This window comes from Opisthocomus hoazin, chromosome 18 (assembly GCF_030867145.1).
Source record: "Opisthocomus hoazin isolate bOpiHoa1 chromosome 18, bOpiHoa1.hap1, whole genome shotgun sequence".
Lineage (NCBI taxonomy): Eukaryota > Metazoa > Chordata > Aves > Opisthocomiformes > Opisthocomidae > Opisthocomus > Opisthocomus hoazin.
The window spans coordinates 10,123,139-10,144,846 of record NC_134431.1 but is presented as its reverse complement, the minus strand read 5'-3'; the positions used below and the strand labels follow the sequence as shown (position 1 = coordinate 10,144,846).

General features: G+C 47.8%; 1 protein-coding gene across 1 annotated transcript; it reads right to left on the bottom strand.

Annotated features, from left to right (window-relative positions):
- Positions 1-285: 285 nt before the first annotated feature.
- Positions 286-12,595, bottom strand: LOC104328840 (somatomedin-B and thrombospondin type-1 domain-containing protein-like). Its single transcript, XM_075438468.1, has 5 exons — positions 12,367-12,595; positions 8,893-9,087; positions 7,869-7,947; positions 5,929-6,105; positions 286-1,239 (listed from the first exon to the last, which is right to left on the bottom strand). Exons 1-5 carry the CDS (start codon positions 12,593-12,595, stop codon positions 1,122-1,124), a joined length of 798 nt encoding a protein of 265 aa, XP_075294583.1. The 3' UTR covers positions 286-1,121.
- Positions 12,596-21,708: the final 9,113 nt, after the last annotated feature.

Genomic DNA, 21,708 nt, shown 5'->3' with positions numbered 1-21,708 from the left:
GCTCTGTCACAAAGTACAAGTCCTTTCTGTAATTCTGTTTAAGCAGACTCAGAAGTATGCTTATATTAAAAGAAATATCGCATCCACTTCTGCACAGTGGTAGGTCATGGTACTGGACTTCCACCTGTAAATCCCAAGTAGTTTCGGAACTGGACAGCAGCAACTTTTCCTCCAGTCTTACCTGCTGGAGCAGAGAAGTCAGCGGCGAGATTGGCTGGAACAAATTGGGCGAGCTCAGGCACTAAAGAGACGTCACTAGACAGATTAATCAAATAGATACTGGGAGAATGTCTCCAGTCTCCTTTATTTTCATTTATAGAAAAGTATGAATATAAATCAGCAGAATATAAAGAAAATATTTCAAATATTTTCCAGTCAAAAATACAAGACTAATAGCTAGTCCTCCTGGTACAGCTGGAATGACTTCCTACTCAGAGCCCCAGGACTGCACAGCATTTTGGGGCAACTCCAGATGGTCCTTGAAACCCGAAGTCCAAGGGCCCATTTATCCCTGGTACCTTCTATTCTCACAGATTTGAAAGGCTCATTTCTAAGTTTTGGCATTGTCTCAGCAGCACAAGATCAATCCTCTGTAAGACTGAGGATCAATATGAAATGATGAGACTAGGGAGAGTGAAAACAAAAGGAAAAGATTAGCACAAGCAGGATGCATCCACGATGAAGTGCCATTGCCATGAAAAGAAGGCACTTGAGTTAACTTATTTTGCATTGCTGATTCTTCATTGAGACTTTAGAAAAATAATAATTAAACCTGGGTTCATATGGCCTTTTTTGTCCAATCTCTTATTTGGTGAATTCTCATTCCTTTCAAGAAAGGGGAAATTTGCAAGAAGTCATCAGGGTCAGACAGGCCACTCTCAGTGATGGATAGACAGAAAGAGATTGGCACTTCACAACCAGCCTGATTTCTTTGAAAATCAAGGAGTACACAGAGAGAGAGAGGATTCAGGATGCCCCAGTACGGACAGCAACCTCTTGAAAGTAAATGGCACAGCCTCTGACATGGAGGAGTCATTGTTTTGGTTGTGGTTCCTACTGCTGTCGCATGTCAGTGCCAGACAAGCCATCGCAGCACTCGCTTGTGGGACTGTCAGGAGAAGTTAGATGAACAAGAAGCTGTGAACAGAAGGACAGGAGCAAGTGTCCAGCTGCTGAATTCTCTTCCAGGTTCCCTTGCATCGAGGGTTCCCTACTGCCTGCCAGTGCAACAGCTGATTCCTGAAACACAATCATAAGAGGCAGAAAGTTAACATGCTGCACCTCTGCTGCTGCAGGACAGTCACTTGTACAACGAGGGCTTACATCGCCCAGTAAATCCCACTGAGTTTGCTAACATCGATTTTCACTCCATGCACCCAATTCTGCCTTTCTACCACTGTAAAGAAGCAGCAACCACTGTGAACCCCGTAGGATTATAATAGTGTGAAGTAAATCCACAGTCAGTCAGCAACACTGGACTGGAAGAACGCAGAGCAGCACATAAGGTAGATGTTAAGACCAAAAGGATTCACAGAAACATTCCCTTGAGGTGCCCAGCATTGCATGCAACAACTCACAAAGCACACCAACATCCCCATGACTCCTGTACTGAAACACTTGACAGGCTGCAAACTGGGCAAAACACCTCCTTCTCCATTTTTCTTTATAACACCATGCTCCCTCTCAGCAGGCAGAGCTCTGTTGCCACCCCCAGCCATCGAGATGCACGCAGTACACAGCACACGTCTGCATGAGCAGGTGCAGGAACATGAGCATCTCTGGATAACCACATTAGTGGAACACTCTCCAAAGCTTTTCCGCCTTGCTAAGAGCTACACATTAACACAGCTTCTGGACAGCAGCTGGCTGGAGGTACCAGACCCATAAGTGCTGGAATAAGATTACTCACACGCCTCTGAAGGAGAGGACAAAAAAAAACAACCAACCAACCAACCCCTTTTCTCCCGGGCAGTCCATCAATACATTGACCAGAACTGAACAGAGAGATACCCTACTGAAAAAAACCAAGCAGATCCACAGGCCATTTTTCACAACCAGTGGCTGCACAAGCAATGCTGGCCTAACGACCACAGAAACCAAAATTTTGCTATCGCACTGTGTCCATTCCCAGATTTAGTGGTTTAAGGGAATTCCTTACATCAGTGCGTCCCAGCCCTGACCTTTGGAGGAACACAAATACAACAATTGGATCAACTCTTGCCCTCTGCAGACAGCTGCCCACAGAATAGCCCAACAGACCCCTAACTTCTGCTTGTTTTATAGTTCTGTGGAAACTGGAATTACTGCTCCAGCTCCACAAAGATAACCCTGCCCTTGGTTTAATGAGATGTCATACTCCAGAGCAGGGTTTTATGCATCACACATGGTTGGAAAATGCTCTCTGTATTTTTCTCTTGGCTTGGGGTCATTTCAAAATGCCAGAATCTGCACAGGGAGGATTAAGCTTCCAGATAAAGCAGGCTGCACACAGAGCAGTCCCATACCCTTCAAAACTCTGGGCTGCAGCTTTAACTTTAAAAGGTTTTACTTCTAAAACACATCAGCTAAACTTGCTTACTCTCATCTTGCTGGCAAGAAGTCAAATACTGACTTTGCTACAAATCAAGTCCATCCGTCCTCTCTCTACCTCCGCCCCATAAGCATGGGCATAAACCGCTGCATTCTGGACATTTATGCACTACAGCCACCACATCTAGCTCCAGATGATGAAGAGCAGTTGATCCTCCTAGACACAGGCTGAGTAACAATTTCACAGATGTCAAGTTTGTGCTTTACTTGTAGATCTTTCAGAAGACAATACAAAATTAACAAATCAGTTTCCTGGCTTGCAGGAAATCAACGCTCTGCCTTATTTTTTTCATAACCTTTTAGAAGAGAGCAGCCAATGCAAGCTAGATTATCCTAGCGATCCTCACATGATGGCCACAGATCGGGCCATAAATCAGGGACTTTGGGAAACCTCCTGAGCTTGCATAACGGGCTAAAATGAACTAACATCTTCTACAGAGTGGGAGACAGGTGGAAGGCACAGATAACAAGCATCTCCCTTTAACTTGAAGCATTTATAAGCCAGACTCCACTCAGACACAAGAAGATAATTAGGAAATACTCATCAAAATATACCAGCACTGCTGAGTTTATTTTAAACTCTGTCAGATGTTTTCCTTCCTGAGAGTCACTCTTGGAACAATATCTCAGGGAACTAAAGGCTGGCACAAGCTGCTGAACTGACAGGGCGAGAAGCAAAGCGCAGGCACGGCGTGGGTGGGACAGCAGCAGCTGTGCTTGCTTCCCTGCACAGTCTCAGCCAGCAGCCCCAGGGACCCAGAACAGCGCGCGATGGCACAGGTCAGCCAGCACAACCACCGCTCTCAGGCTACCACAAACCGTCCACATCTCCTGGCAGAGTTACACTGGCTAAAATTCAAAATGAGGGTGAACTGAGCATACAGCCAGAGACTCGTGAGCAGATCTAGGCAAACTCAACACACGCTGCATTCTAGGCTCTGGCAGCAGCTTCGGCCTCCCACCATCCTCTTTCTCAGGGCAGCAGTTGTTTTCCCCATCTTCTTTCACCTTTCTTTACAAGCACTACATTTATGCTCTCCGATCTGGCCAGCAAGTCCCAGCCTGAGCAGCTCACCATGCAACCCCCTCAGAGCACTGGTCTCTTACAAGACTGCACACTCAGATATGGCCGCTTACTCTAACAGAAGGCAGAAGCCTTTTCACAGACATTTCCCTCAATCCAATTTCTTCTCAGAGATCACAGAGGTCAGTTTTTTCCTCCATGCAACCTGGTAAAAAAAGTATATTATTTCTGGAAACAAATTAAGGGATAGCTCCATTCATATAAAGAGTATTTACAGTAAATACGTGCACCTCAGATACTGATATCAAGAAAATCAAGCAAGATACCCAGCCCTGGACAACAATCTTCTTGACCCACCACTGTAAGATCAATAGATCAAGAACACCGGAGCATTCCCTGGAGGTTACCTATTTAGGGGATACATGGGAGTTATCCAAAAGATCCACAGGAAATGTAAGGGAGGCTTCACACACACACAGAGGATGAGGAAGCTGCAGACCAGAGACATCATTTATGTTCAACCTGCCACTCATGCATTCACCTCTGACAAAGCTGCCCAGCACTGCTGGTTCAAGGAGGCTTCAAGTGCTTCTCCATTGCTTTTTGCAGATAAGAGCTTTGTCCACTGACCAGGCCCACCCAGGACAGCCCTGCCTGTCTTCCAAGCCTATGTTACTGCCCTGGTAATGAACCCACATGAACACACATAGTATCTCAGCTTGGCACACTCATAGAGAGCTCATACCCACCTAGAAAATGCCACAGACATTACTTCATTTGACATTATAGGCAGTAATGCTGGAGGGGTAAAAGCTCACCGTGATAAAAGCTGGCTTCCCTGCTGGCTCTCACATGCCTGTAATAACATGGACCCACCAGTTCATCTCCAGCAAGACTCTGTGAACAACTTCTAGGCTCTGCTCAATTGGGATAGATTGCAACCAGCTGCTGAGATGTGGACTGAGTCCTGACTTCAGTGAACCAGTCACCATTCACCCCAACTCCACCACCGCTTCCCCTTTCCAGCCCTCAGCCTGCCAACATCTGATGATCAGATCATCATTCCTCAAGGACGTGGTCCCATTTAGTTGTGCTTCCATTCCACATACAGTGCTGTTCACCAAACAGGTGAACTAAAACGCCCCCCTCTTTTTGCCCAACGAGGAAATGAATTCCTGAATCTATTTTTTATTTTGTTTAATCTGATGTTCCTGTCTGGCTCCAGGGTTTTAGTAAAATAACATTATTGTAAGCTTTTATAATCATTTACAAGTTGAATGCAGGTAAAAGCTACTCCTGGCCACACCAGCTAAGATTTTTTTTTTCTTTATCTAAAAGCCTTTGGAACCTTTGTACATAACATGCTGAGGCAGGGAAGGAAAAGACTCTAACGTGACTTCCTCTTACTAAAAGTCTGTGAAAAACTCTGCCAAAAAAGCCATTATTGGCAGTCTTGGTACTGCAATACATTGTGTGCTTGAGGTCTGGCAATCCTCGTTTAGAGTTTCTAATTCAAATGAACGTGCTTATTTCAACATTTATGTAAGTTTTAAAAATACCCCTGCCCAGCACTGATGGGCAATGATTCTCTCCAGCAGGGCTGCTAACCAGGGCCTTTAATAAACTAGTAATGGGGTTAAGAGTACCAGGATAAAAGCAGTGCAGAAGCTGTGCCTCCAGTGACCACAGCAGAGGCTTGGGAACCAGCACTTCGCTGTTGCTGGCTCTGCCACAGACGTGTTTCACAGCTTCAAGCCATTCCCTTCATCTTTGCTGAAGTTTACTCAATTTGTGTAACCTGGGTCATCCCCATCAATCACTCCAAAGCTTCTTCAGCTTTCCAGGGAAAGGATGCTGAAAGTGCAAAGATTTAACAGTAACCTCAGGTGCCAGCACATAACCCAAGGCCCCAGGCCAGCTGCCACTCACCAGAAATACTCATAACGGTCACTTGTAGAAATAAAATCCCCAGCGCTTAAAAATCAGAAACAGATTTGGTTTTATCTGACAATCGACAGGACTGTTAACCTTAGAAGTATGGCTGAAGTGTCTTTAAAACAAAAAAGCTCTGCAACTGTGCCACTTAAAAGTCAGTGACATTTAGCAGACTAAGTGCATGTACTCCCACACTTCAGTCCTGGCTCTGTCACTAGGTCATTCCACCTCTGCAAGAAACTCATGGTGTGCAACAAATACCAGTTAATATACATAGAGTGCTCCAGAGAGCTGTGTGCAGCGCATAATGAAACTGGGACAAGCAGATCAAGGGAGAAGAATGAAAAGTTCAACACAAAACCAAAAGCTAAAACTCTTACTTTTTGCTTCCACTGCCATCCCCGTAACAATGCAGACTTCTGGAGTCCAAAGCCGGGTGCTGACACTCCACACAGACGGTGTGGCCCTCCCTGAGGTACTGCATCCAGTGAGTGTACGAGTGGTGGCTGTGCGAGCAGTCTGGCGTGATGGCCACAAGTTGGAATTCAACACAGTACCTGCAACCAAAATAACCAAGTAGGTTAGCTCAATAACCAGATTAGAGCCCTTCACAGGTCTGGAAAAGTCAGACTAAACTAGGTGACCATAAATAACTAAGAAAAACAAAAAACAGATACACAAACACACACACCCCCCAAGGTCATAAAAACTAGAACATGTGGTGTACCTATATTTTGACAAGGTTAAATGGGGAATAAAACTACTCTGCTGGTGTTTTCAACTGACGTATCAAAAAATATCAGGTATTACTGGCACCTGTTTTACAAATAGAGACACAGATTGGTCAAGCATTTGACTAAAGCCAAAAAACCCAACGGACAGGTCTTCTGATTCCAAGTCTGATATCCATTTGCTGAACCACGCTTTCTCCATCACCTACTGTCAGTTACTTAGAAGGGGTTTTGTAAAGCAACTTGCAACAGGAGCTAACATTCAGTCTGTAAAGGTTTTCCTTGTGATGATATCTCCCTCTTAAGAGACAGAATGAGGTTGTCACATCTCAGTGGGATGACTACCAGACTGACACAGCACTTCTGCCCTGTTCAGACTTTTCTGTGTTTCTGATTTTAATCAAACCTGAGAGGAAAGCCCAAAAGAACTGGCCTTGTTTGGAGGGGAAAACCAAGGAAGTTTCATGATCATCTATAAACACAGCAGAGAATTGGGTTCTAGTCTAGACTGGTTCTGTATCAGTCATCATGGGGATTTCCAAACACCTTCAAGTAACACACTGAACCATGTGAGCAGTTTGCTTCCTTGTCTTATCTGAGGGAAAGACAGCAAGCATAAATACGTGCGCAATAGAACTGTGCTCACATTTTTTAATTTTCCAGGGAGACGGCTCAACTAACGAGAAGTCCAAGGGAGGGATGCACCCACGCACTATGGAAACACTTATATGCACAACAGCATGTGGGGAAATAAATCAACAAGTGCATGGCGGCTTCATGCTGCAAGAGCAGCTCTGGAAAACTCCACACAGCATTTACAGGAATGGCAGCTCTCAACAAGCAACAGGCAAACCGCCAGGGACTGCAGTAAGATCCTCTACAGAATAATTAGCTTGCAAAGCTGTGTTACGAGTGGTTACAGGGTGGAAGATAACCTTTCCCATCAGCACTGTGTCGCTGCTAGCAATGACCCCAACTGGGAAAGATGAGGACTGGGAAGCCTGATGCCAGCTCCCCTGTGTTTGAGGCACCAGCCTGGAGGCAGGGCATCACACACAGAGATGGCTGTGTCTCAGAAGGTAAAACGCAACAGAGCTTTCTGCACAACCCTGCCTGTACCTGTGCTGTGCAACAGTGCTGCAGTGGAAAACAGGCAGTGTTACAGCCAAAGGGGGCTGAATTGGCAGAGAGATGTGCTTCCTATGCAACAAGACAGCATATTCTGCTCCCTGAGAATTTACCCCATTTATGTAAAAAAGTGGAAACTGCACCAGATTCCATATTGCGGAGAGCTAAAGTGAATAGTCTTCAGCTTTTTGATCACACAGCCTTAAACAGCAGCGCTGCCATGAACAAAGAGCTGAATTTCAATCTTATACTGGCCTTATACCAAAGCAGACCCACAACCTTCAGCAGTGCTGCAGATACTGCTGTCGCTGAGGGGAGAGCAGCACCCTGCTCCAGTGAAGAGCCGCCCTTCTGCTGGGAAACGCCAATTCTGATTAGCAAAAAGCTGGGCCCAAAACTGCAACCAGAGAGACACTCAAGGTGGAGTATGACTGAGCCCCTGTGCTGAGCCTCCAACTTACCCTGCTCTTTCACTGCCATCAGCTGCAGCTCTTTTTTTCCTTGCTTTTCCAAACCCTCCTGTTGTTATTAACGCTGGGACTGTGTATATCAAAGAGAAAGAGTACATAACGTAAGTGGCAATACTGCACTAAGGCTGTTCACATCTGCAAAACAGCAAAGATGGGCCTTTAAAGTCATGCAGTTTTATCTTCAGAAGGAGCAAAAACATTTCTAACATTGTATTTTCATATTATCCGTGACCACCAACCATTTCACTGAAAAGAAAATCTGCATCTTTGCCAGATTTTTGCCTGAGCAGAGTATGCCTACTTATCAGGCACACCCAAAAGACAGAGGGAGGAGGCGACATTCACTTAATACCAACTCTCAACAGGTTTGAAGGAGTCAGTTGTAGCCAACATCCAGACTGGACAGATTTTGACCCCAAAATATCAGCAAAAAATGACAAGCAGTTCTTCTAAAAATCAGTAAAGGTGCGTCACAAAAAGTTGTTTTGAACAAACTGAAATCAGGCTTTTTCTCTAGAGATTTGTTGGAGGTCTCTGCTTGCACTCTGCTCCGGTACAGAGAAGTCATACCTTGCCTTTGATGGGTATTGCTCCTTCATGACTTTTTACAGATGACTAATAAAATTTTAAAAAATACATATATAAAAAAAAGAAAAAAAAAGTGCTCAACACCCACTTACAGAAGTTTTAAACAGGCATAAATCTACCAACTCTATCAAAATTGCCAGAGATTTACACTTGTATAAGTGAGATTGCAACAGGGCTGTAATATCTCACTTTCAAAACACAGCAGATCACAGCAAACGGCAGGCACTAATTCCAAACACTGTCCCAGGAACGATATCTCTAAGCCCCTGTGTGCAGAGCTCAGTTCTCAATTCCACCAGGCAGGCCCAGAGCAAATGTGCTGGTGTCTGAAAACAACTCTTTTCAAATACAATAAAGAAAGATCTACTGACCCAAGCAAGCGTCCTCCCCCCGATTACCCAGACACTTACATTTTCAGTGGACTTACTCAGGGACTGGTTGCACTCTGTTCCTTGCTGAGTCCAGTACTCCACACAGCCGGCCCTCTCCTCCAGAGGAGGGCATGCCTCCCCTCCGTTCCGGGGCTCCTGGATGACGTGCCGCCTCCGAACACGATATGTTGTCTTGCAAGGCTCTGCGCAGCCACTCCAGACACTCCACTCAGATACCACACAGGGGATAACTGGCAGAAGAGTAACAAATAGGATGCGGAAAGTTATAGAAATGATGGCAGTTACATGCCTTCTCAGAAAAGACACTCTCGACACAGCTCAGTACAACCCTCATTTCACACCTGTCCCACGGTTGTGCTGGGCAGTTCCCAGTAGCTCTGCTCCCAGAGAATTACCTGGCCAGAAGCTCCAGCCATCTAGGATAGTCTGCATGGGGCCAGCCACCTCCCCCTAGCTACACTGCTGCAAGCCTTCCCTGCAAACTGGGACCTGCGCCAGAGGAACTGAGAAAGGTTTCAAAATTAGACAGGGTCAAACTGAGCGGTAAGAGAAGAGGAGGATAAAGAGCAGGAGAAAAGAGAAGGTGTTGTAGACCCTTCATCTAGATGAGGCCTAAAACATTACTGACTTCTCTTGTCAGATGTCACATGGCAAACGATGACCGGACATGGAGTTTGGATCGTTGCACGGCAGGCTGGAGTTGAGTTCAAGAAGCAAAATACAATGCAATGGCTTCCACTTTGTATGTGTTGGAACCAATCCCAAAATATTTTTGGGGATGTGACTCATGACTTTAAATTTAGGGAACCTGCACTAAGTAATGCTTCAAAAATCTCCACATCATTGAGCATCCCTGCTTGCTTTCACACAGTATCCACCATGTTAAGCTCCTAAGTCTTAGGCTCAAAGCGGCTGAAGAAATGTCTTCCTTTAGCATTCAACACCCAATCCATTCAGTCGGAAACACACTAGTACCATTCCCTGTGCCATGTATTCCCTTTTGTGACCTCTTCCCCATGAGCATGCCCATAGCTGAGTTTCATAGGATCAAATCTTTGGAGGGAACCATCAGGAAAAACACAGGAATCTCTCAAGAGAGTAAGAGCATTCACCTGCTGGTCTCCCTCAAAGGCAACCTGGAACAATAGCCCATGATATACTTGATCAGCTGTACTTAGCCAACACAACCCCAGCATCAAGAACAGTATATTTGGAGAAAAACACTTGCAGGTCAGCCCAGAGTCTCCTCTGCACCCCCCCCCCCCCACGTATTCTCAGTTGGCTACAGTCCCTCTCCTTGCATTTCTGTATCTTGTGACTGAGCTGGGCCAGCGCATGATGACACACCATGCCAGCACTTCTAAGGGCATCAGTCTTCAGCTGCACCAGTGAATAGGTGTCTTACCAGGTTTCGTACCTTGCTGGTCCAGCCACTGGGTGCCTCACACACAGAGCAACCAGATGAAGACCAGCACCCACCACCTCATGTGCACTAAGAGAAGGGCTGCACTTGCAAGCTAGCTTCCACCAAAGTCCCTGCAAGTACTCAAGAGGTAAACTACACGAGTATGGAAAAATTTGTCCCATGACTCTAAGCTCTGACACAAGGAATTCCTCAGCCCTGAATTCACTTCCACTACTAATCTACCACTAAATTTAAAGATGCGGATGAGGCCCTTCAAATCCATTAAGAGCCCCTACGCTCAGCACCTCACAGTAACAGACATTTGCACTCTGATTTGCAAAGGCACCCAAAAGCCTGAGCTTTTCATTGGGACATAAGCTGCTAAACACTGTGGTGAATCCCTGCCTTTCCAAGCAGCTCGAACTCAACACCTGAATTTATTATCCCATGGAACACAGATAACCCCTAATTACTGCATGAACCTCATTTGAAACTGCCCCTGTCTTCAGAAACTTTAGTAAGATCTTTCAAATGCTATTGCTTTTCTTCTTTGTCTAAAGGCACCACAAACAGCTTTCTAAATCAAAGATTAGGAATTCAATCAATCATTCCAGTAATTGAGACAAATATGCAGCAGTGCACCAAAAAAACCCCTGTGCCTTGGATTGCAGGTTACCCAACACTGTAATCTTTTTGCGCATCTCATTTATCTGGACTCATCTGCTCTTTTCAGTTCTGTTTAGCGTCAGATATTAATGCCTTTGCCTTAATATTTTGCTTTACAAGTCAGTTTGATAAAGAAGCTCTTTAGTGGTGGGAGAAAGCAAAACACCGGAAAAAGACCAGGCTGCAAAGGCAATGCAAGCCAAAGCAGGACTGGGTCGCTCACATCCAGCGCAAACGACTCGGGAGAAACACCGCAGCAGCAGCATCTCCCCCCGCACACGCCCAGCCGCCCGCTGCCGTTCCCCCGGCAGGCCACGGGATGGCGCGGCCGGCGGAGCGCGAGGCCCGCAGCCGGGGCACCGGCCCCGCGGCGGGGTCCCTCCCCGGACGCGCAGCGGGGGGCTGCGAACGCCGCGTTGTTGCTGCTCCTCTGGAACGCGAAGAGGCGACGCGAGGGGCTCCTGCCTGTCCCGCCCCGGGACCGCGAGCGCGGCAGGGGTCGGGGGAGCGCCCGGCAGCCCTCACACGCCGAGGGCACCCGGGCAGCCGCGACCACCCAGCGCACCCCTCCCCCACGGCCCCAGCAGCAGCGCGGCCAAGGCGCACACACCCCCCCCCGCAGACCCGGGGTGCCGTGCCCGGGGATCCCCCGGGCAGCACTGCCATGCCGGCGGCCGGGCGCTGCGCTCTGGAGCTGCCCTGCAGGCCCGCGGCCCGGCCCGTTCACAGACACAGCTCGGAGCGAGCTCGTGTCCCACCCCTTCTCCAGCTCTCTCCTGACAGCGAAAAGGCAATTAAATCCCGGGAATGTCCACCCACCTGCCTAGGGCAAAACGCTGCTACGGCACAGCTATGCAGGTTTTTTAAAAAAAAAGGCACTATGCGAGCGGGCAGGGCTCCCTGAGGATGCCGCTCATCGGCAGGGAAGATGGGATTGCACCGCTCACTAAAATAACTTTTTTCCTTGATTCCCGCCTGCCCTGGAGGGAGCGGGGCTGAGCCCCCCGCACCCCTCTGCACGGGCACCGCGGGCGGGGCTCTCGCTCCAAGGCCCCGCGCGGGGAAGCTCGGACTAACGGCAGCAGCAGCTCTGACCGCAGCCACGGTTCAATCCCCGCGACGGAAAAGGATCGGGGGATCCCGAGGCAGCCGGGAAACGTCCCGCTTCCCACTCCCGTCCTGGGCAGACGCGCAGCTCCCCGAGGCGCCCCGCCAGCTGCCTGCTCCAGGGGGGCCCCGGCACCCCGCAGAATCGCAGCATCCCTCCGCCGGCCCCCGCATCCCGCCCGCCCCCTCCCGCTCTTCCCAGCAGCGAGGCAGAGCCCGGCGGCGCCCTCCGGTGCAGCCGGCGCCCCGAGGGCGCGCAGGTGCCGGCCAGCGCGGGAGGCAGCGGGGACAGCCGGACCCGGGAGCGGCGGCGGCCCCGCCGGCCACTCACCTGGGCAGGCCCGGGCGTAGTCGTGGCAGCAGTCGAGCGTGCGGGCGCACGCCTGGTCGCAGTAGCAGGGCCCGTGGGAGCCGTCGGGCCGCCGGCCGGCGCTGAGGCAGGCCGGGTCGCGGCCCGGGCAGCACAGCCGGCGGGAGGCACAGCCGGCGGCGGCGCGGCGGGGCAGTGCCGGCAGCAGCAGCAGCGCCAGCAGGGCCGCCCCGCCGGGGCACCGCGCCATGGCGGCACGGCGCCTCCGCCGCCCGGCTGCCAGCTCAACGGCGCCGGGAGCGGGCGCTGAGGGGGCGAAGGAACCGGCCCGCCTCCCCCCGCGCCCTGGCCCCGCCGCTCAGCGGGGGAAGGCGGCGGGGCGGGCCTGGCCGGGCGGCGGGGCCGGGGCCGCCCGGTGCCGGGCAGACCGCCCCCGCCCCGCTCACCCTGCGGGCTGCACGTACAGACATACACACACAGACACACACTATACCCAGTGCCTTACAGCGGACTTACGGCCACAGTGACTGCACGCAAACACCTTTTATTTTCCTGACGCTACCATAGCGTTTCTTTGCCTCAACCTTCCTGGCATCTCACGGTCACCCTGCATCCATAGTTACACTTCTGCGAACTTTTAAAACTGGAGGGTATAATTCCTGCACTGACTGCTAGCACTTGGCAGCCAAATCATCATAAAGATTAGCATCAAAAACCGAATGATAAAAGAGACCATTTTTTTGCCATATTTGACTCCAGCATACCTCAGGAGCCATTAAAAACCTGAAAGTACTTCACTCCCAGCGCAGCAGCTTGTAAGAAACACGACCCAGCTGGCTACACTGCCTCTCTACAGAATTACTCTGAATTTTCTGCTTACTTTCAAATGCAAGCAGCTTAAAGTGATTAGAGTCAGTCCTGTGAATTATTTAGCTATTCAGTAGGAAGCTAAAGGCTTTACTGTAACTTTTTATCAAACAGGCTTGCTCTAAAATATTAACCACAACAGATGTTATACCTTGCTGAATACTGAACTGGGATTTATAAAACCCACCCACTGACTTTTTGCGACTGATTGTGCTATTGTACTAACAGTGGGTATGGGCAGCGTGTTCCCACTTCAGGAAGACTGCAGCAAAGACAATTCCAGAAAAACAGAAAATAATATTAGAGCACAGGCTAACACTTTCATCATGTGCAATGCTGGAGGCATGGGAGCAGCAGAGACCTAGCACTGCACCAGCTCAGGCATAACATGGTAAAATGTTCCAAAAATATAAGAAATAAAAGTAATTTAGCTTCTTTGTATGTCCATAGATGTCTGTAGCAAAGGACAGAGGTCTCATTTTCTTGGCAGTGGTCAGATATCGTCACCTTGGAAATCGCACATGTAAGAAATCCTGCAGTGGGCAAGAGGCAAAAAGATCAGGAGAGGAAAGAGAAGAGCACTAGAAAGAAGAGGCCATGGGGTCTAGGAAGTGGGAATTTAACGATACCAGGTGATAATTCCTGCCTCTGCCAATGAGTCACTGACTATGTGACCACGGGTAAGTCATTTAATCAATGTATGTCTCATTCATGATCCAGAACAGGAAGAACATTCAAAAGGAGATTGCATTACTCAGCTAATTAGTCAACACAAACCACAGGCCAATGCAGCTCTTGCACAATTAACTGAGGGGCAGTAAGAGAGAACACTTCCCAGGTGTTTCATTTCCAGCGCTGATGTTGCCATGCTCCAAGTCCACCTGCCAACAATTGTTGGGGTAGGAGGAACACATTCACAGTATTCTGAGACACAGAAAACTGACTGAATTAAAATTAGCTTTTGCAGCCGCATAAAGATGGCAATTTTGACTGATCCCACTCTATTAGGGAACTTTGATCTGGGTCCAGGCATGTCAGCAGGGTTTGTATTCAATCCACCCCCACTTAAAGCTCCTGGGAGCAAACTTTGTTGCTCATCTCCCTTTCCCACTTTGAAAGCAGTAGTTCTCCCTTGTTCTGGTTTGACATAGCCCTAGGGTATTTTTTAGGGTTTGTTGGAGGTTGGTTTTTTTTTCCCCTAACAGGCTCTAAAGATGGTAACATTAAAGAAGCCAAGGAAAACATGGCCCAAGCCATCCTGGACCACATCAGCCCAAGAACAGACTTCTTGCAAGGCAATTGCCAAGTCTAAAAGTGGGACTGTTGGCCCTATGAGGAATACTGGAGCCAAGCAAGCGTGCTTTACAGAAAGGAAATGTGGCTAGTGCCTGTTACAAAGAGAGGTTCAGCAGCAGAACAGCTTGCAGAGCTGTCCTTGGCAGTGGAGATTGTGTCTTCCAACCTCCAGGGAACATCAAGAGGCAGTTCACTACGGCAGGTGGAAATGCGACTTTATCTGCTTGTTCAAACCCAGCTGCTTTTCCTGCTGGCCACGCAGGGTTCCTGCCCTCTCGCTCATTTTCCTTCGCTTAATTAAGCTGCACTGAGCTGGAGCTGCCACTGACCCAGTTCCCAGAGGCCCTCCTGCTCCCTTCGTTAACTCTGAGGGCTGGAAGGATGTGGCAGATGGAGAGTACCGTCTAAGGGACAAAGGGGAGCTTACTCTCACTTTCACTCTGGATAGTTAATCAGTGTCCCTGCCTGCAGCATAGGCTGATCCACCCATCTGTGGAATGGGGAATGCTGCTCAATACCAGCCCCTTTGTAAATTTTATTTTGCCGTAACTTTCCCACAAAAAAAAAAAGAGAGAAAATTATGTAGCCTGGTGTCTGGACAGGATATATCAGGTTTTTAAATACAATTTACCCTATTCCTAAGTGTTCACCCCCTTTGCCTCTAGCCATCACCTGATAATTTATATGCACATTGCCAATACGCTAGGACGGCGCTATTTTCTTTGTTCTGTGTTTGTACAGCCCCTTGCACTTCATGTCCTTTGCGCAGGACTTGGATTCCTGTGCATTCCAGCAATAAGGAAACTAGCAGAGCTATCAGTATGCGGGGGGGGGGGAGGTTCTGGTTTAGAGTTTCTGATTTTACTTTCCATTGTCACAGCCAAGTCTGTAAACGCATAGAAGTAGCCAAGGGATCTGATTTCTTGGAGCTGATTTCTACAGATATGTGAAGGCCACAGGAGAGCTGGCTGCCAGCTCTTTCAAACCCTTCTCCAAGGCTGTCACAAGGGATGCTCTGCTTGTTCATTATATCTCAGCACGAAGCACCAGCAGTTCACACGAGCTTTCCAGAGCATGACGCAAATCAACAGCAATGGCAACAATGCTCATCCAAAAGAAGGCAAAGGTCAGTATTTCCACCTACACTTTTGCTGCTGTGAACAGGCACCAACCTGAAAATCAATTTCTGCAGCAGAGTCTGTTCTATGGTCTGCTGCCTTTCCTATCTCACGCTCGGAACCGAGAGCACACTTTTCCAGGCTTTGCTGGTGAGAGTTTTGGCACATGTGGTCCTAAACAGACTATGAACTGCTGGGCATAGAGGAGCACAGGAGGAATTCTAGTTGCACACAGCAACTTTGTTTTCAGCTTTTAAATATCAGCAGGGAAGCAGAGAAACCCTCAGAAACTTTATTAGTTTCAAAGCTGGGACAAATGATCAAGCTTCCTACAACTAACTAGTAACCAACTTCTGATAGAAGCAGCAAAAGTCCTCAACCAGGAAACCTAGCAAGAGGCTGAGACCTTTCAGGATAGTTGAGAACCAGGGACTTTGCTCTAACCACAGACAGCACTTTCACGAATCAAAACTGAAAGCCAAATCTCATCACTCCTCCACCCTTTGGAAGCTGAGCTCCCAACTTGTAATTATGTAATAACCTTCCATCCCTTTCTTCCTATCCCATCATCCTGTTTCTGGCGATATCCTCCTTCATGACAAGATGCTTCAGCATCCTCTGAAAGGCTGTTTCATTTTCAACAGTATTTATATCCAGAGACAAGCCCTACATTTCCTCTGACTCCTTTCGGGTTGCTGCTCTGGCTGAAGTAGCAGCATTTGCTCTTATGCTCTGCCTGCCTGAACTGGAGGCAAAGTGCAGCAGAGGAGAGGACCACCAACATAAATCCAAAGGGAGACTGAACTGCCCCGTGCTACTCTTAACTAACTCTCCCTTTCAAACTGTCCATTATGCTTGTGCCTGACTGATCAGGCAGAATAGGGGCAAGCTGGCTGCACGCCAAGGCCAAAGCAATTGCTGTGGTTTTGTGTTCATGGTACTTATCTGATTCTGTAGTTTGCTGAATGTTTTCCTGTCCCAGACCCTTCCCTTTGTGTGGCAGATTGGAAAAAAAAAGCCTCCAGCTCAGGAAAAGCAGGGAACATGTGCAAGAAACACCTGGCTGTCTCTGAGGATCTACCCTGCCTGGCTACTCCATTGAAGCTGTTCACCTGAGGTTTTACTGTTTATTTCATTCAATTGTTTAACGCTTTTCCCCATGTCCTGGCAGTAGGAAATCTTTGAAGTGCCTCAGCCCTTCATCCCATCCTAGGCGCTGAGGATGCTGCTGTCCTAGTCCTGCCAGCCCCAGTACAGTGCACACAGCTCTTTCTTCAGACAGGTCAAAGATGTCCTTTGTGCAATCTACTGCAAAGTGTTCTCTTACTCCTCAGAGCTGATCTAACCATACCAGAGCAGAAACTGGGGTCTGAGCTCACACTGCTGCTGACAAAAAGCTGAGCATTTATTCATTCACTAGAAAAGCTGCACTGGGTCAAAACAAAGACCCACCTCCCCCAATATCTGTCTTCAATAGTAGCTAACAGCAGATGCCCAGGCTGGAATACAAAATAGGCTGGATGTATAGTAGTGTTTCCCCAGAATGCTCTCAATTTCTGGTAATTTCACCTCCAGGATTTCCTAATAGGTAGTGTCTAAGCCTCAGTACAAGTCTTACACAAATTCTCTCCCATCTCATTTTGAGCCCATGTAAACTTTTCATCACCCACAGTCTCTCATAGCAGTATGCCATGCTACACAGCACACTAAGTTGTTTTGAACCTACCATCAGCTGATTTAATTTGAATCCCTAGTTCTTGTATAGGAAGAGACAAGGAACAATCAATTCTCATTTACTTTCTCAAGGCCACTTGGGATTTTATAGATCTCCACTGAATTCTCCCTTAATCATCTCTTCTGCAGGCTGAAGAACCACCCCGTGAGGAGGGGCTGCCTGGCCAGCGGTTTGAGCCGGAGAGAGGGGTGCAACCATCTCAGACTCTGCTGCAGCAGCTCCTCCATTTATCTCTCTGTCATAGTTGCATTTCTAACATCCAGTTCCTCACTCGCTCACCTCACAGGTGTTGCCTCTCTCAAGTCCTTCTTTAGGTTAGCTAACCTTTGACAACAAAAGGAACTGCTGCTGGGGATGTGGTCTTGCTTTCCCACGCACCCCTCTCACAGTATGAATTCATGCACTTAAGGCCAAGATGAAAACAAATTCACACAGGCAGATAACAAGGTGTTAGTGCTGAGAAAAAGAGGAGTCTCATGTGTGAAAATATCCTGATGCAAGAATTAATTTCTTTTCTTTCTTTTGACAAACTTGAAATAACAATAGTAAGAACTATAGAAGCTGGCTGATTTACTTTCACACCTGCTCCTGCTTTCTTGAAATGCCTGTCTGCCTGCTTACCCCAGGCACCCGGTGCAGAAAGCCATAATTAAAAAAGTGTTGGGGGGGTCAGGAAAGGGAGGAGGACTAAGCATTGAGTCTTTAAAAAAGCTTATTTGAGAAAAGATTCAGGTGGAATTTTCTTTTATCAAGACCAGCAAGCAAAGAATGCATCTGCAGGGATCCTAACACTGCTTTACTTGGAGGAGCTTCAAACTCTGCACCGCGATTCCCTCCTTCACAGTGTCCTTTGAGATCTTAGAATAGAAGTGAAAAGACCCTTAAACATCATTCCCCTTCTTATATATCTGCTAGTTTTTAGCACGCAGAAACATGGGCGAAGGGTTGATACCACGCAAGATTCAAAGATTTTCCTGAAGAAAATCTGAAGAAAAATCAGATTCCGAGGCTGTGTATTTGAGATTCTTCTGTATTTTGCCAAAGTAGAGAACATTGAACCAAATAGTCCTAAACTTCACCTGCAAGCAAAGCCTACCCAGGAAGAGTCCTATACTCTGATGAAAGGATGGGATCTCATTAGGACTGCAGGGAGTTTTGTCCAACACAGCTGAAAGGGGCTATTGACCCAGGGACCAAAAAGTGTATCCTCCAGAAAATAAATTCGTTCTTGTTAGACCCGCACTTTTCTGCCTGTGCTCAGTAGGCCAGCAACTGCTGCACGCCTCTTCAGATGTGCCTTTGCCACTCTTGTAAAACTCACTCTCAGATGGCTGCAAAAAGGAGAACCACATCAGCTTCCCAGACAGAGTGCATAGTGGGCACTACCAGAGGGCAGTAGTCTTCTCCAGAGCCCCACTCTATGACCAGCTAGGTCCAAAGCATCTGCTGGTTTTCACCTCACCAGTTTTGTCCCCCAGATGCAGACTCTCGAGGTACTGCTAACAGAATCCATGCCATGGCAGAGCAGTTATGGCTGTGCAAACACCATCTTGGATTTAAACCCCAGAAGCATCCACCCTGCATAAAGGCTTCATCTCAACATAGCAAGGCTAGTGTCTCCAGCAGTCTCCAACACACGGGAAGTGTGATCTGCTTATTCTGCCTTCTCCTCTCTCATATATAATACTACATTATAAGACCATGGGGGGAAGTCAGGCTAGAAAAGAAGGAGGGAAGTCCCGCTCCTCTCATTCAGATGTGGCCATAGGCATAGAGAACATGGCCTTCTCCTCTCTTCTGCCAAAAGCCATGACACAACCCCATCATATATTTCCTCTCCATAGAGAGCAGGGCTATGACTCACCCCAGGGCATAAAGGAAACAAACTCGTTGTCATTAAAAAGCTATTATCTTTAATGAAAAATGGAGAAGGTTCAAAGTAGCCGGAAGTCTTATTTAGAAAATAGGAAAGATAAATACTTTAATAAAAAGCTTTTAGTGGTTTTCTCTCCGAGTCTTTTGCTTTCCCAAAGAAAGGGAAACCAGCCAACTTTTCTGAACCTGGTACTTTCAGTTACCTTTTTCTTTTCCTAACAGAAAATCAGGGAACAATTTGTGAGAGTCTGAGCCATGAGAAGGGACCCTACAAAAAAGGTAAGCCATATTCCTACCCCTACGCAGAAAAAAAAACTTGAACACGTTTGAATTCAAGTTGAACCTGGAATTTTCCCCTAGTCTGTGAACATGCAGGGTGACACCTGACTCCAGAAAGCACTACTGGGAATCTTTTAGATCCAGAATAACCCCATAACAAGGCACATCCTCTAGCAGATTCCATAAGCTACATGACCCTCTCCCACATTAAATCAAAAGCAGTGCTTCACTTTTCAGATTCCTCCCCAACTAGCTCCATTCTCATGCTTTCACCAGCTGCCTCCACAGACAACTGCCTCCTCCTTCAGCCCTTGCACCTTTGCATCCTCCTCCAGCAATGCTTCTCCTGCAGCCCACGCCTTGCTGAGATGGCTCCAGAAGCAGCAGGTGGCAGCAGGCGGCAGCAGCCTTCCTCCCTTCACTGGCTCAGGCTGCAGTTCAGTGCCTCCTGCTTCTAAAGCCCATGGGATTTTACTGCTGGTGTTCTAAGGATAGAAGATATCAACAGGGACATGTATAATATAGACAGGGACTTCTCCCAGCAGGTCTTTGCTCACTCCAAAGAACCTGTGGCTCAGCTAGCAAATGAAACCTTTTCTTTTGCCTTCTTTAGCACAGACAGTTTTATTCCCTTCCTATGAGGAATCTGCAAGTGTGCAAGAGATGTTACAGAAGAAACAAGAAGTGCACATATCCCAGAAACAGCAGCCCAGTTCACGCCCCATAAGCTCCGTCTTCCCAGTCACTACCAGATCATCCTATCTCACGTAAGTTGATCACTTTGGCGAATGTGTTCTCAGCATAAGAGACTGGGACTCCAGGCCACCATTTCCCCTTCTCTTTAGTCACTAAGAGCTGGAACTAGGCATAGGCCAGAATCCAGGCCCCTTATTTTTTTCCACAAGTGGCTATTTATAAGATTAAGATGAAATAGCTAAAACTTTTTTTTTTTGGTAACTGACAAATCCAAGAGAAACATCAAGAGTTTTCTTTACCTTGGTTTTCCTGAAAGAGACAAGAAAAAAATGGATATTGTCCCTCTACGCAGCAAAAGACTCGCTTGGGACTTATAGTGATATCCTTCTATATCTCAGGTCACACGAATCCACCCACAGCTAAAGAAAACTCCATTCATTTATTTACTGGATTGTCAAGTCAGTTGAGCTGGCTTATGAATCAGCAAGTGCAAATGGGTCATATGCAAGTTGCAGCATCAGGCTCCAGGGTGACATGGCACCACTTGCACCCTGGCGCTCTGCACAACATAGGAACAGTTAGGAATAGCTTCAATACAGTTATCACCCAGGCTGTGCATTTCACCCTGCTAATTCTCTCCCCAGATGTTAGGGACAAAAGCAAAGCAAATGGAAAGCAAAGTGATACAGACACTATATCCTAAAGTAATGCCTAGATGCTGCTTAGAGAGACACCTCAGTGTTCTGTTTAAGTTCAAAAGCATGCTTAAATATACTTGAGATATTACACTGCACACAGACATAACTGTGCTGATGAACCAGGCTCTGTAATGAGCTACACAAGGTGCAGAAGAAAGCAAATATACTTACTGTAACTGGTCCTGTTTTAAAGTTGCCAGTTGATTGCACATCCTAAGAAACAGCAAGGCTTTTGACACAGTCTCCCATAACATCCTCATAGGGAAGCTCAGGAAGTGTGGGCTGGATGAGTGGTCGGTGAGGTGGATTGAGAACTGGCTGAACGGCAGAGCTCAGAGGGTTGTCATCAGTGGCGCTGAGTCTAGTTGGAGGCTGGTAACAAGTGGTGTCCCCCAGGGGTCAGTACTGGGCCCACTCTTGTTTAACTTCTTCATCAACGACCTGGATGAAGAGTTAGAATGTACCCTCAGCAAGTTTGCTGATGACACCAAACTGGGAGGTGTGGTAGATACACCAGAAGGCTGTGCTGCCATTCACCGTGACCTGGACAGGCTGGAAAGCTGGGCAGAGAGGAACCTGATGAGGTTCAACAAAGCCAAATGCAGGGTCCTGCACCTGGGGAGGAACAACCCCATGCATCAGTACAGGCTTGGGGCTGACCTGCTGGAGAGCAGCTCTGTGGAGAGGGACCTGGGTGTCCTAGGGGACAACAGGTTGACCATGAGCCAGCAGTGTGCCCTGGCTGCCAAGAAGGCCAATGGTCTCCTGGGGTGCATTAGGAAGAGTGTGGCCAGTAGGT

What these genes read in the sequence shown, in the direction of transcription:
- LOC104328840 (XM_075438468.1), bottom strand. Translation starts at nt 12,595, where the DNA reads ATGGCGCGGTGCCCCGGCGGGGCGGCCCTGCTGGCGCTGCTGCTGCTG. An exon ending in CTACGCCCGGGCCTGCCCAG is followed by an intron (nt 9,088 to 12,366) that starts GTGAGTGGCCGG and finishes CTCTTCTGCCAG; the next exon opens with TTATCCCCTGTGTGGTATCT. An exon ending in GATGGCAGTGAAAGAGCAGG is followed by an intron (nt 6,106 to 7,868) that starts GTAAGTTGGAGG and finishes TTTTGGTTGCAG; the next exon opens with GTACTGTGTTGAATTCCAAC.